Consider the following 16,996-nt stretch of genomic DNA (forward strand, 5'->3'; position numbering starts at 1 on the left):
ATCGATTGAACTATCTTTCGGATAAGAATTAGGCCGGAATCCATAGTCCGGTTTTAATCTCAAGCAAGGTCTTAAAATGCTAATACGGCTCTCTGATTGGTTCACATAGTAGCTTAAGACCATCTCGAATCTTGAGCACCGTCTATGGATTCCGCCCTTAGCTTTATCAAAGCTTACCGTATAGGATGTCGTGGAACTATTGAACGTCCTTACAGGTCATGTTGAATCTCCAGCTGGCGTTTTCTTTGCGGCGAGTGTTGCAACAAACCGCTAGTTGTCGTGAGTTTGTAATTTTTAACATTTTTAACAACTGTTCTCGCGATTAAATTAGATTTAACTCTGCGTCTGCAATCATACTTTACTCCTTCCGTCTGCAATCTGTTTTTTATTGTTCTAGGTTTTTAAAAAATGAGGAAAAATTCAGAATTTTTCAACATCTTTATTACTGAATAGTTTTATACCAAGATATTTTAGGAGAAAGAATATTTTCTTTATTTTGAAAAAATTTGAGAGTGAAATTTCGCTTGTGCTAAAAAATATCCGGATTATACGGAGGGGAAAATTAAAAAGGAAAGCTAACAGTAGATTGACGTTTGTTATTTTTTATTACACATATTTTCAAGAAAAGATGTTCTCCGATATTTTTACGCTGATAATATTTCACCGCAATAACATTGTTTAATAATGTGATTCACATTTCCATATAACAGCCAGGTACGTCCTCCAAATTGCATTATAATACTCGATTGATTCAATTATACTCGTGCTTTTATATTACACGATCGATGTACAAAAAAGGTTTTTCAAATGCTTCGTGTCGTAGATAGTTTCACGATTACAGAACGCATCTGTCTATCCATTAATAACACAGTATGTGGAATTACCGATCGGGATTTCGCATAATTAGACGGCAATTAATTATTCCATCTTAGTATTTCACCATGGTATCTTTAAAATAACGACGCGACTTGAAGAGCTCGAAAGATGAGGCTGAGCGCGTTGCGAAAGATCGTCGTTAACTTACTTAGTTACGCCGTCTCGCCCCGCAAATTACAGCGCGACCGATTATAGCGTTCACCAACGTTTGCGCGTAGCGGTGGGGTATTAACCCCTTCAGACCTAGTGTCCAGTAGACGTGTATTTTTCTTATTTACTGTGCGAACATATAGTTCCCAAGGCACCTGACACAGTTCACGGACGCGTTCTAAGTTATTACTGTGATTATTTGATGCCACGTGTCTTTAGACATATAATAAAACCTGTTTTTTAAATACTAATATGATACAATAAGAAAAAGAAGGCCAAACGAGCGAATTAATGGATGTTGATTAAAAAGTAAACTTTATTATAAAATATTAAAGAAACATTTTTTTTTTCGACTCAGAGAGTACATTAGAAATATTTTTTTCAGAGTTTTCCTTAGCCAAATAATAAATACGTAAATAAAATAATAATTTAAAAGGCGTCCATAGAAATCGGTAGATCGTTAAAAGTTATAAACGGTTATTTTAAACTAACGAAAGTTACAAAGATAAAATCTAAGTAAATACATTATATGTACTTTGTTGTATTGCTTTGTAAAAACGAGGTATAAAATTATATCCACTATATTTTTTAAATAAAATAGATAAAATATGACAATATAATAATAATGAATATATTACAATGCAGTGCACACTTAAAGATGAAACAAGGAAAAAAGAAAAGATAAAAAATCTTGCTGCAAAAGAGCTGCTAGTTATTATATAACTTCCTACATATAGTTTTTCATTCGTTAAATATTTTTTATATAATTGTAGAAAGAGTATACGTTTAAAAATATTAAAGTATTTTGTATTCTAATATTTTTAAATGCTATCTACTCGTTTTACGATTACGAAGTACTTTAGTAAATAGTTATTTGTAGATAGATTATACTTAATAATCATTATTGGTACAAACACGTTAAACAAAAAGACGTTTAAAATAATATGTTCATAAAAATAATTCGTTAGTTTTATATAAGATTCTTTAATTTATTCTTCTTTTTATATATATATATTTTTTAATAAGCGATGATTCAAAGTGTCCACGGTGTTATGTAACACGCATCGGACAGCATGCAGAAAATGTCAGGTCGAAGGAAAATATAGTAATTATGTCGGATTACTCTCAGTTTTGCACAAACGCGAATAATAGCAACCTGTTAGATAGATTTGTTGGTGCCGCGGAAGCTATTGTTTGCATAGTATTAAAATTAACTATCCCCTAATTAAAGAGTCAAGGCTCATCTGAACTTGAAATAAGGTCACATAATTCCGTAATTACGACTGAAGTGTTTTGAGCCATAAAAAGCACTTTATTAGCGATCTTCTTGATGTGCACTCAAGTAGAGTGAATCGAAATAGAAATATTGACTGCAAGTCAATAGAGTCTATTTGACTATATCTAATAATTGCAAGATTTTTTCAAAGTCTCACTTTATATGAAATATATTAAAATTGTTAGTTTTTGTAAAAAAACACTATTACATTCATATTACCAAATTATGTCCAATTGAAATAGTTTCTAATTATTTCTATAAGTCGCCACTGCTCTTATTTGTCGTATAATATATCGTTAGTTTAACTAAATAATAAAGTTAATCGATTTAACTTAAGAAAATGTATTAAATTTGATTTAAATTTAGTTTATTATTTACTAAGTGCATACGTTAATATAAATGTTGTTTACTTTGAAACTAACTTGGAAATAAATTAATTTACATTTTGATAGGCATGAAAATTATAAATAATAAAATATTATTTAACTTAAGGGTTTGTGTTGCCGTTACTTCCTTAATACTTAACATAATAAACGACTATATATAAATAACATAATATACGACTCGTATATAAAATACTATTTATTATTTTGGTAATTGAGTAGTTAGATCGATGTTAGATCTAACTTATATCTATGTATCAATTTTTAATTTTAATGTTTCGCCAGTTGAGCAGTTTGATACTATAGAATCTTTTGATACAGAATACTCCACTCTTAAGAATTGGCATTCCAATTCTTAATTCTAACGTTAAACATCTAGATCATTTGGTCCGAGTGCCATTTGAACTTCTACACTGAAAAAAATTTTGTTCATTTTGGTCCAATGAATGATCGTTAATCAATGTCCGACTTAATGTCCGACTTAATGTAATTAATGCATTGATACAATAATTGGATTCATTTATACAACTATATATTCATTCTTGCAATGAATTCTAATAGTTTTATAATCTAAATTATTATGAGAATTCATTGGACCAATTTTCATTATTTTTTCATAATTCAACAAATATTTTATTGTATTTACGTACAGTTTTGGTTCAGTGTAGCTATAGTATTAAATTTTTCCAGGCAGTAATCTTCTAGAACGTGGATTTAATATCTAATCATGCGTTCACGAGTCAAACGCTACGTGTAAAATCACAGAGAATCGGTGGAGTGTACTTCTAAGAAATTACAATGTGGACTTTTCCGCACACGAGATTCACTTGACAGTACTCGAGCAAAAAGTTCCGCGTATTCATAGAAAAACGTAATCCTGTATTTATCTTTTAAATATGGATGTCTCTCGAAGATCTATTAAAAAAAAAAACACATACAAAATTTTGTTGGGCGCGTAAATGATTTTTTATTTTTATTTCATTTTCGTTTTTTCCTATTTTTCTTTATCTTTTTGCATCTGAATGTTGTCACTTCTTTCTTTTAAATTTAAGTATTCATCGCCGCTGACCAGTCAAATTAAAGAAACTTGAGAGACGAGATAATGTATAACGTCGAACGTCGGAAGGAGAAGTCTCTTTTAAAAACTCGTAGTTTTCCTAGCGTTAACCTAGATTTATGTCCTCGATCGCCTACCATTACGATGTTCTCGGCTGGCGATTGTCGATCATGAACGCAGTAGCGGAAATTGAAACCGGGTTATTTTTAGTAGACCTCTTTCTCGATCTCTGCGAGATTCTGCGGTATCCTATTACAGCCTTTCTGTAGCGTTCATTGATCTTCGCAGAATTTCGTATGTTAAATCGCTTCATAACTGCAAATTAATAATAAATTTCGTATGTTTTGAGAGAAAGAGAGAGAGATTTTAATGCGTGGGTAAAATAGCGGTAATACCAGTTGATGACAGCAAAGTCTGTGACATGTGGAACACATCGCTATGAATCTTACAGTAGTATGCAAATATTTTAAATGGTAATTTTTGTAACATAACGAAGACTTGCAACATCTTCTAAAATATTTTTAGTATAAATCTTTTAAAAAATTCATAATTTAGAACTTAAAAGAGAGAGCCTCTTGCTTTTAATTTGTAATAAGAGAGTTTGTGAAATGATACCTATGGTGTCGTTAAAAGAAATCAACTTTCGAGTTGAATTTCGTGTATATTGAAAAGCCTACGACATTTTTGTGTCAAGCTCTAGAATATACTCGTCGCATCGACGAACCATCCGAAAGTCTATAAAGCATGTAACGTTCAGGAAGACAATCGCTGTGCTCCACCTACACAGTCCTCGAATTGCTATTATTGCTTGCCAAACTAACTTGGAGGTAGGCCGAGTAATGGGGAAGCGCGGAAGGAAAGGATTCGCGATTCCACACACGTGGGGGGCTTCACACGGGGAGGTGGGAATCGAGAAGGAGGATTTATCATAGGATAAGGCGTGATGGAGAAAGCGAGAGGAGGCGATAGATCGTGGTGGTGGAGGCGCAAGAGCGCATGAATATACCGGGACCTGCGACTGAATAAAAAAAAATACATGGAAGAAGGCACATTTTCAAAAGTATTATTATGGCGTTCGAAAGTTGTAGAAATTTGAATATTCCGAAGAGTATTTAATGTCAATTCGCTCAGAGATATTCAAATTTTTATCTATTTTTGAACTTTATGAGTTAAAATCAAATAAGTTACGTATTGATTTATTGTTTAAATATTTTATCCTAAAAATTTATTATAAGTCATCGTAAACTGTACTTGACAACACACAGAAAAGTGTCATTTTATTGCTAAAAAAAAACTAATTACTCAATTTACTTTCTTCCTTTTAAGTAACGGTTATCTTTAAAAAAGAATAGTTCTTAATAATACTCTTAAAATATAATTGTGTTACAAAGTATAAAAAATGCTCACTATTATGTATTTAAAATAAGAAATTAATTTTTTTTAAGAATATTATAAAATTGATCGAAGAAGCGACTTTATATAATAAGCAAATCGAATTTATTTTAATTTAATAATCTTGAGTTGAAGTATTAAACTCATTAGAATTTAGAATTTGTTTTGAATAAATTTGATGCTTGTGAACTTTATAATAGTTTTGCGGATATATGAACTCTTAAAATATTTGAAACAAGTAATTATTACTTTCGTGTAGTAGTCTTTTTTTGTGTGTAATTTATAGTCTTGCGTTAATTTTGACAAGAAAATTATCGTCCTATTTATTACAAAATTTCTATTAGTTTTGACTGTTTTTTATGTCATTTCGAGCACACTCATAGAACCGATATTTCAAACGGGAAAAGATAAAGATAAGGGAGAAAGATTAAAAAACGAATTCCATTCATAAAAGAAACAAAAGCAATATAGGGTCCGCGAGTGAGGTAAAACGTTCCTGTGCAACAGTCGCGGTAGAAGCACCGTAAGGGGGGCCGCGAAGAATGGTGGAGCAACGTCGTGAGTCGGTGCAGCAGCAGCAGTTGGAGCAGTAGTAGTAGTAGGCACTGAACGGGCGCACCGAAGGGGGCAAAGTGGAGCGTCAAGTGGGGACAGAAATAAATCGTTCACCTGAGTGTCGCGCCGCGGATCGGCGATCCCGCAGTGTCTCGGCCGATCTCACATCGATCGCATTACGTTCGCCAGATCGTCCACACTCGCGCGTAACACACACACACACACTCACACATACACACTCACCTTGAGGAACACACGTTCCCCGGTTCCGCTCGATTTTGTATCAATTCCATTCCTCTTCTTTTTTTTTTTTTTCCTTTTTCTCACTTTCTTCTCGGTTCTATTTTCCCCTTGATCTCTCCTGTCTGATCCCCTCGTTGATCTCTCCTCTCTTCGCCTTCTCTCTTCTTTTCCTATCTGCATCTCTACGTCCCTTCTTCTTCCTAGATCGCATGCCTCTTCCTCGCCGAGGTACATCATCATCGTTGATCGTTCCACGATCGTTCCCACGATCACTGTCGCGACCACCAGCGATCGAAGAGGCAGCAGTCAGTAGTCGTCGCGTGTATTCCTACTCGTCTCGTGCTCAAATCAGACACCTCACGAGCAGTGAGTCGGGAACAGAAACCGCGCGATATTGATTGATACCACCGTGAGAGATCGTTCGGCCGTGAACGTGAAGGATCCATGGGACAGTGTCCTGACTTACGAGAAACGTTTCCTCGGGCGACGAGCAAAAACGACGACGAACGATCGGCGCGAGTAAAAAAGAGAAGTAAAAGCGCGCTATTTTTTTAATATACCCGGATCGTACCAGCATCTCCGGTACGTAATAACGGCCGACGATCCGACCGGCACACTTAGCGCAACACGAGAGAAGGACCGACTTTCTCCAGTTGGCAGTCAAGCCGCGCGCGCAAGCCAACGCTTCGAGGTCGCCGCGAGAAAACGCCGCGTGCCGCGAGGACGAGGTGGATCGTACGCGTGAGTCGTTGAATGAGGTTTCGAAAGAATCCACTTTGACAAGTCGGTTGTTACTCGTGCATGACGCAGCGTGCCGCTTCAAAGGCGTATCCAGACGCTGTGGAACACTGGAGAGAGGAGGCAGAAAGAAAACACGCGTTTGCGCTTCGCGCCTCTTGTGCTGTGATCTTGGGGTGAACGCTCGGTGAACGCCACTCAGAATGAGGGTGCATCGCGGGATCTGCGCCAAACTGCAGGGCGGTTTCCTCAGACGATGGTGTACGTACAAAATATTTAATCCGTTCGATCGTCACACGAATCGATCGTTTTAGTGTGGAAGTTACTTGAAAATCTTCGCTTTGGCTTGAAATTTAAAGAAACTTTTGGCACCGTTAATGTAAACATATTTTATCACATCTGTATACACTGATGAGAGAAGGTGTTTAATATTTGTGACTATTTGCATGGTAAAGATAATTTTAGTTGAGAGCTCCATTTTTATGATTATTAGTGTTATTACGGTTAGGATATTAACGATAATAATCATTTGTGTATAAAATACTCTCAAACATGAAAAAATGTTCTATAAATTATGATAATTTCGAATATTAATATAGTAAAATATCAATTAGGATGTAAATGATAAATAAAATAAACATTATTCAGTAAATGCGACCACAATTATAGTCAATATAATTATTTTTTAAATTAATTTATTACTTATGTGATAATAATAACTAAAAAATATAATATATAAAAAAAAACTAAAGATTCTCAAGCAGTGTGTGCGAATATTATTAATGGTATAATTGATTATATTTGCATGGTTAAAATAATTATAAATGTATAGTAGTTACAAAAAGTGGCTATAAATTATAATTAAATTATAATTAATAAATTAGTTGCACTCTATTTTTTTCTCTTAATGTATGCTTAATTTATACGAATCCTTTCTGTAAAGAATTGTCTTTCGTAGAGTACCTACTTTTTATTTATTATTTTTGTGTCAAATTTTGAATAAAATTAGTAATTATATTAATTACTGAAAATAATCAATTGTTAACGTTTGCGTTATTCGAATACAAATTTTTCTAGCGCAAGCTGTAAAAATTATCGAGTTATAAAATTTCAACAATTAAATATTCTCTAGCTAAACTCTGATAAAAACGAATTGAAAGTACATACATACATACATAATCTTAATTAAAAAAAATATTCAGTTCGATATTTTAAGCGTCTGTTGCATACTTCTAAAATGCATTTACCTTGGTTACCAATAAACAAAACATTGCGCGAACATGATAAGCAATTGGATCAACTGGATGTCGAAAAAAAAGTGTCATGTATACTTATATTGCATACCATGCGTTTATAGCCGAGATATTCAAAGATGTTCACATTGTTTACACATCAAGTGTGCATATTTGACGATTAAATCGCGTAATGTGACCGATGATTACTGATGACGAATCGATCGATCAGACATCATAGTAATACGTATTCAAACAACGATAATGAAATCAACATAAAAGAGTTCTGCTGCAGATTTATAGGTAATTCTTAACACACATTTGAATTTCTTTCAATAATCCTTGTTGAATTGTTTAAAACGTATTTAATAGTAAACAAATATTATACGATCAATTTGATCGAAAGTCAAAAGTTACAGGCAGTGTAAAAGGTTTCGGTTTGTGTAATGTCAAACATTGTTAAAAACATTACTATGCTTTCTTTAATATTATCCATATTTTATCGAAATATTAGTCCATGATATAAAAAAGATTTACAGTAAAATTTTATCATGGCGTAACTAAACTACTTTAGGTGATCTTTAAATTTATATTACAATTTTAAAAAATTATAAAATTCTACTTATAATTTTATGTAATCGCATAATATGAAAAATATTTTAAGAGAGACATAGGGAATACTTTCGAACATGCTCAAAATTGCACAATCTTTGAATGACCGTAACTCGGTGAAAAATCATCATAGATAAAAAAATGAAAAAGCATTTTAAAGCTTGAAATCTCTACATTTGAAATCGGTAATTGATATTTCGATATGACAGATTTTTTTGGGGAGTTATACGGACACAAATGGATATCCGTCAAATCTGAAAATTTTATACAAATTTACAAAGTTCCATGGCATGAACTAAAAATCACACACAAATGCAGTTTACAGCATTCGAAAGAGTGAATCTTTACCTTCAATTTGTTTTTTTATTGAACATGATACGATTTTTTTTCACCGAGTTATTGAACGTTGAAGCAAAAGTGGTCGTTTTTGCTTCAATGTTAAAGAACTCGGTGAAAAAAAATCGTATCATGTTCAATAAAAAAACAAATTGAAGGTAAAGATTCACTCTTTCGAATGCTGTAAACTGCATTTGTGTGTGATTTTTAGTTCATGCCATGGAACTTTGTAAATTTGTATAAAATTTTCAGATTTGACGGATATCCATTTGTGTCCGTATAACTACGTAAAAAATCAATCAGATCGAAATATCAATTACCGACTTCGAAAGAAGATTTCAAGCTTTAAAATGCTTTTTTGTTTTTTTGTCTACGATGATTTTTCACCGAGTTACGCTCATCCGAATGTTATGCAATTTTGAGCGTGTTCAAAAGTGTTCCCTATTTTTTGTTGAGTAGTGTATTTGTAATGGATTATGAATTGAGAATTTAGTCGAGTTTATAATACATTAAAATAATTCTATCATCGTTAAACTTCATGAGATGTCTTAATCTCTAATTATGATTTATTTTCGAATGATTAATGATTTATCATCCTTGTGTCACGATTATTTTGAAAAGGATAAATCATTAATTTCTTCAATTTACTCATTTCTTTTTTAGATTTTTGTCGCAAGTGGATTCTTATTTTTCAAATCTTGTTTTCTTTCGCTGATACATTTCTTGTTATGCGGTTCGCCGCGTTTAAGAACAGGAATCGAGAATCTGAATCGTCCCAGAGAGTAATTAATTCGATCGTTAATAACAGTCGTTCCGAGAAAAAATTATATAATTCATCTTTGCAGCAGTCTTTATTTCACCGATCCCCAAAATTATTTACATGTTTTACTGATTTCGCAATTTATTGCGTCTTTCCACCGGCGTGGCACGCCACATTCGAGAACATGAATGGAGATGTCTGGACCGGGAGGCTGCGATTAATACGATCATCGCGAGTAATGTCACGGCTCTAGTCGTTGCTCTTAATTTGGTTCAATGGATGTGTCATCGCGCGCACGGTCGACCACACTGAATCATTGCGATGTATTCAGTCTGACGTTGCTTCACCTCGTGCCTTTTTCAGTATCGATGCATTGTCGACTATAAAACTCGACGACGATGAAACGTTGACACCTTAAGGACCAGTGTTGGATCTTATCTAGATAAAATTATCTAGATGATCATCTAGATGAAATTTTGATGTCATCTTATCTTTATCTAGATAATAAAAATAATTATCTTTATCTGTATCTTAGATGAAAAAAAGTATCATCTTTATCTAGAATGACATTTAGATAATTTAGTTTACATTTTACATTGCTGAAAATGTGCTGAATATTGAAATATTCGCTTTTATGTAGTTCATGTTTGAAGAAAAAATTTTAGCCTCAAGGAGAAAGTGGGTGCATCCAGTAGTAGATAGGTCTGTTCGCGTTGCTTGCACTTTGTGTATTCGGCACCTTCGCTGTCTCTCTTTTCAAGGCCAAATATATGTATATCTATCTTATTTTAAGTGCAAAAATATTTGGGGATTTCATGCAACGCAAACAGACTTTATATAATTACTCACTTGCACTCAAGTGATTTGAGAGTTGATTGTGTATCTTGAAATGAGGAGAAAATTACAAAAGTGAGCAATTCACTAAATATAATAATTCACTAAATACCAATTAAATTATAACTATTCTAGTGAATTTGCACTTTTGCAATTTTTACCTTATTTCGAGATACACAATCGATCCTCTGTTTTTTATTTTTGCATTAAACGTGCTGAGAGTGTAGTGCATAGAACTCTCTTTCTCTCTTTCGCCAAATATCAAACATATATATATAATACCTATCTCATTTTCCAAAAGTGTACACTAGTTCAACCACAGAAAAGGCAAAACAAATGGCAAAATCATATATTTTTATTAACTATGAGTAATAATGAAATTAAAACTAATAAGTTATAGACTCCTTTAATTGATACGACAAACAGTAAAAAAATTTATATAAAAGGCTATAAGAGTCTACCTCTGGCTGTTAAAAATTTCGAGATATACATTTAATTAATAATATATGATTTCGTACGTTTCGACTCCTGTTTGAGTCATCTTCAGCGTTACAACTTTTTAATATTACAACAATTAATATATCGCAGTCAATGTCTTCAAAATTTTCTCTCCTTTTGCATGTAACCGTTGTGGATAAAAACTCAAGCAAAAATTTAAAAGAATCGTTGAAGAAGGTGAATAACATAGAGGACAACAGAAATAAAAATTGTGCTCACCTCACGGAGTCAACAAGTCACATACAAAGTAATAGTAAATCACACGAGAATTGCAGAACGTCATCGCAAATTAAAATTAAAGATATTTACTGCGATATATTAATTGTTGTAATATTAAGTAACGCTGAAGATGACTCAAATAGAAGTCGAAATCATATGTTATTATTAATTAAATGTACATCTCGAAATTTTTAACATCCAGAAGTTGTTACATGTGAGATGTACATTTAATTAATAACATATGATTTCGACTTCTATAGCCTTTTATATGAATTTTTTTATTATTTGTTGTAACTGTAAGTATAAGTCTTAAAAATAAAAACAATTATCTGGAAAATTTCAGATAAATTTTCAAATAAATTTATCTAGATTATCTAGATGAATTTAATTGAATCATTTGTCTTATCTAAGATAAATTTCCAAATTTTCATCTTATCTTTATCTAGCTAATTTTAAAATCATTTCAATACACAACACTGTTAAGGACGTTGTCGCCTCATGGCGACACAAACAATTCGTAGGCGTTCGCTCAGTTACTTTCACCTCGAGTTCCCGATGTGACCCGAAAGTTTTTCACTCAGGTATCCAATCTGTTGCATCGCTGCATGAAATAAAGCGTGGTCCGAAATTATAATTTCGGTGTTGATCGCCGCTGTAAAGCACGGATTATTAATTTTTAAATACCAAAGGATAAATATTACTCCAGCGCTACTTACTTTACAATACCTTTATAGTTTTAAAGGTACTGTAAAAAGTTTTGGTTTATCGAGGAAAATCAAGTATTTACCATGAAATATTTTTTTCGTGGTATTTGATTAGTGGTAGAAGATTAATCCGCGGGCGTTTCTGAAAAATTAGAAAATCTTTCATCAGAATAAAACCAAGCGTGCAGTCAACTCTTCGTCGAATAATCTTGAATAAGTGTAACAAAATGTATTTTTATATTATATTAAATCCTGTTTAATATATTTTTATATTAAACAGGATTTTATTTTTATTTTATCTCTCCGTTTCTCAAGTCATCTCAATTATTCCTTCTCTTTCCGTCTCTTGATCTTCTTTGATTTCTTTTCTATTTATAGAATGATGAATGTATTGTAGATACCAATGAATTGTCAAGTTGTCATGTTTTCACGCGTGTTGTCACTCGATAATACGTATTTGCCGTTCAACAAACACGGAGCTTGTCTTTGTGTATCACACTATCATCAGCAAACTCATCAAAGATAGCTTCAATCGTTGATTGCGTGCCTAGCTCGAGAAAGACGTCACGATTGAAGATTAATTCCGACGAAGAGAGTCACGTTACGCTTTTATTATTCTTGCAACCACATGATGATGTAACAGACCATTTCCATAATATTCTTCCTGGATCTCGTCTTTAATAGAACTTTACCTTAACAGAATTTTAATTCTAAAGTCTCGTGACAAATGCCAACGTCCCGAATTCGTAGAATCACTAACTAATAAAGATTATCATTTCTTCTTTATGACCTTATGACATCTTACATAAGTACTTCGAGGACATGATCATCTTCAAAATGCGCGCAAAGTGCATATGATCCGAAACTAATGATCTCTTATATAAGAGTAAAAACGTGAAAAGATGAAAGCAAGAAAATAGAAGTGAAAGAAGAAATTAGAAAAGCGGGAAAAGTTCAAGTCTTCACTGATATGGAAGCAATGATATTCCAACCTCTTGAGTTAAATATAATAATATTTTGTTATTCTTAACTGCCATCTGTGTCAAAATGTAAATTAATTCATTTATATAATTAGTATCAAAATAAACATCATCCATGTGCATAACATGTGCACTTAATAAATAATAAACTAAATTTGAATCAAATTTAATATATTTTCTTGAGATAAATTTTTAACTCTATTGTTTTACAATTAATTAAATTAATATAATGAGTAGGAAAAATATGGCGACCTATAAATATGATTAAAAATAACTCAAAGTGGATATAATTTGGCATTATAAACAATATTTTACGTGATTAGGGAGATTATTCTAAATATCTTATCTTTTCTAAGTACTTGATATTTTTTTTCATTCCTCGAAAACATTTTTACGCTGCCTTAATCATCTGATTATACTTGGTGTAAAGTATAAATCAGTATTGAGCATTCAATTTTTTGCATCCATTATTCTTATCAAAGCGATACACATTAACTTGAAAGGTCGGCTGGTCGGTTCGTTAGCAGAATCAATTGCCGCGATCGGCGCGTTTTCTTTTGTGTCGTGTTAGTCAAAGAATTGCTTGTTTCACATTTGTATTATTCGTACCGGCTTACTAGTCGAACCGGCTTGAGGAGTCGGTCGATCGATCGATCCGCGCCAAAGTCCTTCTGATCGACAATGATAATGATAATGGAAATAACGTTGGCGCAAAAAAAGAAGTTGCGTATGTGCGAATAATTAATAATTATACAAGATATCATAAATAATTGACGTCTTTTTCGAAACACGTTATTTGTTTCACTAGAGAACGAACTTTGCGACCATTAGCGTTCATGTCGGCCTCGGACTATCTGTCCACGGTCGAGTTCCGCGATCGTTAGCAAAATGCATTGTGTACCTGCCTTCTACCGTTGTTACTTCTCCTCGCGCATTTTCACACGCATATAAAGATATTCGATATACGTTTCCACATGGGAATGTCAATCGATACCTCAGCTATGTAGTTGGAATCCTTTGGTCCTTGAGCTTATTCTCGAGACAGAAATTAAGTATATTTTAAATGTAACACGCTGTAAATTACAAAATTATTTGACGATATACTAATAAACTATAAAAGATAACAATATATTAATAAATTATAAGATATAACAAGTTAAAATTAACGGGCAAGTACAGGAATTTATAAAATTTATTTCAAATATCACGGTGTATCTGCAGTTTTTATATGAAAATACTTTTTCTTGCAATCCTTCGTTGATTAAAAAAAATTTTTAATGCTGTTTTTACTGAAATTAATATCTTTGTATTTGCATTGAATAGAGATATAAATAAATGAAATGCCATAATGAACGTGAGAAAATTAGTCAACGAGAAAAAAAGGGTAGAGTGTCATTACTGATCAATTATCATTACGCTATTTTTCTTGTCGCACAAGTGACACGCTAAGCGTGATAGATAACTGAGATAGGTCCAATATATTTTACATATTATGTGGATATGTGATGATTGGCGTAAGAACAGGAAGTACTCTTATGTAAGAATAAGTAATCGCTGCACGCAGATATCTACGTGCACGCGCATTTTTTTTCACTTACATACATATGTACCGCGTCATTTCATTATACTTTTGTTTGGACAAGGATTCGCTATGTTGAATCCTATTATTGACCCGCGGACGCGTGATGTTTAACACTCATATAGAAATTGTAAATTTCACGGAAAAAGCAATTTCATATTTCCACAAAAATTTCTGGCGGGAAGAATGATAAAATTGTAAGAATATTTATGAGCTATAAATTTAAACACTAACAATAAGTATATTTTTGTCTATCTTTCTCTTCAATTGAATTAAAGAAATATATGTATTTGAGTAACATATAACAAATTTAAATTTAAATATATATATAATATATAATATATAACATTTTTTCAGAATTTTAGTTTCTTTTAGTATTTGTATTTATATATTATTATTATTACAGCGATTTCATATCTAGAATGTTGTAGCATTTATTATTTCTTTCTTTTTTCAAATCGCATTATTTTATGATTATTTCCACGCAAAACTCTTTCTATGCAAATTGATTATGAATGGTAGAATAATTCTTGTACGATATAATAAATTCTTCTCCAGAAGTGTTACTCGTCCCCAATTTTTTGCTTCCTCGGCGAAAGCGACTAATTTGCCGATATTTTGCCACGAACGGTGCAAATTTAACTTTATGACTATATAGATTAATGATAATAAGGAAAATTTCTATACGACAAAAAGTTTTATCTCCTTCGGCTTTTACTTCGGTATAGAGAAATATTATTACAATTTCCGGTATCGACAATAATATCGGAAACATGAGTAAGCGCTACTGTCCTCACGTTCGAGCAGTTGCTCGCTGATCGAAGTAAAAAAAAGGAAAAATTACAAAACGCGAACGAAGGTTTTATCGAAGGCTGCCTTATACTTTATAACATTGAATATTCTGATCCGTAAGATACATACACCCGGTAATGTAGCAAGTATGCGAGATATTGCGATAAGTATAATATATTTAAACTGGTACTGTCGCGAATAAATTAAGAATTAATACCAGATATCGCGTGTTACAGCTCGGTGAATATTCAACAATTCTAAAATATGATTTGCTTTGCGAATTTTGCAATTAATATAGCTCCTTTCTCTGTTTGCGTTATGACAACAGTGATCTAAAAACTGAGACGGTAGACCGCTGAAACCGGTTTGCCTTTAAAACGGTAGACGCAGCAAGTTTAATTATTGTAGCTCCTTGTCTTTCACGTTAGTGGATTGTGGCAAATTTTTTTTCTGTCATTATTCCGAATTTTTTTTGAATTAGAGAACAATAATTTCACAAGATAAATTTCTCTCGGTGCTCCCTAATACTTTTACTTCTCGTGATCACGGCGATCGACAAAAAGAATTGGCGCGTGATCTTTGGCGTTCCGAGTTCAATGAACTCGGCTCCACTCACGCTCCCATTGAATCGTCGAAACGGGGAAACTCGACGTTTCTCATTACGGGCCTCTATTTACGATAGCAATCAACCGCGTGAGGGATTCTCTCTTTACTACGTGCGATTGCAAAATGCGCGAGAGAGCGAGCAATGCCGGGATATGCAGAGCACGAAGTTGAGCATTGATGAAATTACTCCGTTCTCTTCCTCGTTCGCTCTCTCATCTCGATAGATGCGGACACGCGGCTCTAGATTTGCGAGCGCTCTTATCTCCCTTCGCTGATCTCGCTTTTGCTTATCTGACGAAATCGGTAGCTCAACTCGCGTATGTTTGTCGAGAGAATACGGGAAAGTCGATCTTACGAGTTGCAAATATTTACATTAATTCTTTAATGTTATCTTAACCATCAGAGCGCTTTATTTCTTTCTTCGAACATTTCGTTTTTTGAAAACTGTTCTCGTTCATATATCGATTTATCGAATCCCCGACATCTGCAAAAAAAAAAAACGATTTTGCTGAAGTATCTAAAAATTTAGGTCGAGATCTGGAAATAATTTTGGATCATTAAAATTCTGTAGAAAATTTAGGCAATGAATACTATGCAAAAAGTTTTGATATTCTGACAACCCGCTTGAACATTCTACATAATTATTAATTTAAGACCTGGATTGATTTTACACACTATATTTAATAATTATTTTAATAATTCAACAAAATTATTTTCAGATTTGTATCCTTACAGAAATCCAATACTGGCCAATTTATTATTGGCCAGTATTAGTAAAAACTTATTTGGAGTAAAAGTACTGAAATAATGTTTAATACTTAAAATAAGTAATTAATTATTGTCTTTTTGACTAGTAGAGGAGAAGGTGATATTATGGCCAGTGTATATATTGTGGCCTCCCTATTATATAGCGAATCCTAATGATTACTTATGGAATTATTAGTTCAGTAGCTCGCTGTTACACCATGACACTAATATGTTATTACCAATACCCTATCAATAGCCAGCACTTATTATAATTTTATACTTTCAAGTATTTTGAATTTTTACTTTCAAGTATTTCGAAACGTTTCTGAGATATAGTTTAGCATTTAATTACACCTAATTTCTCCTCATTTTTCTTAAACTTGAGCATATTATCATATGAATATATGTATTTTTGAGTGTATTATTT

At 32.8% G+C, this 16,996-nt stretch overlaps 2 protein-coding genes across 4 annotated transcripts in view; one reads left to right on the forward strand and one right to left on the reverse strand.

Annotated features, from left to right (window-relative positions):
• Positions 1–5,753: 5,753 nt before the first annotated feature.
• Positions 5,754–16,996, forward strand: part of emp (epithelial membrane protein) — a 45,244-nt gene continuing 34,001 nt past the window's right edge. Inside the window, exon 1 of one of the 3 annotated variants that reach the window (XM_018459719.1) lies at positions 5,754–6,931. In XM_018459719.1, coding sequence (XP_018315221.1) covers positions 6,874–6,931 — 58 coding nt within the window. In that variant the 5' untranslated portion in view covers positions 5,754–6,873. Of the gene's footprint in view, positions 6,932–8,023; positions 8,206–16,996 lie in introns of those variants that run through there. The other 2 variants (XM_018459718.1, XM_018459720.1) reach the window with 2 other exon arrangements.
• On the reverse strand, positions 5,773–6,177 carry LOC108730180 (serrate RNA effector molecule homolog). The gene is made up of 2 exons (XM_018459721.1): positions 5,928–6,177; positions 5,773–5,895 (listed from the first exon to the last, which is right to left on the reverse strand). The coding sequence occupies exons 1-2, from the start codon at positions 6,170–6,172 to the stop codon at positions 5,775–5,777; spliced, it is 366 nt and encodes a 121-aa protein (XP_018315223.1). The 5' UTR covers positions 6,173–6,177; the 3' UTR covers positions 5,773–5,774.

This window comes from Mycetomoellerius zeteki, unplaced genomic scaffold, assembly GCF_001594055.1.
Source record: "Mycetomoellerius zeteki isolate Tzet28-1 unplaced genomic scaffold, Tzet1.0 scaffold85, whole genome shotgun sequence".
Taxonomy (NCBI): Eukaryota; Metazoa; Arthropoda; class Insecta; order Hymenoptera; family Formicidae; genus Mycetomoellerius; species Mycetomoellerius zeteki.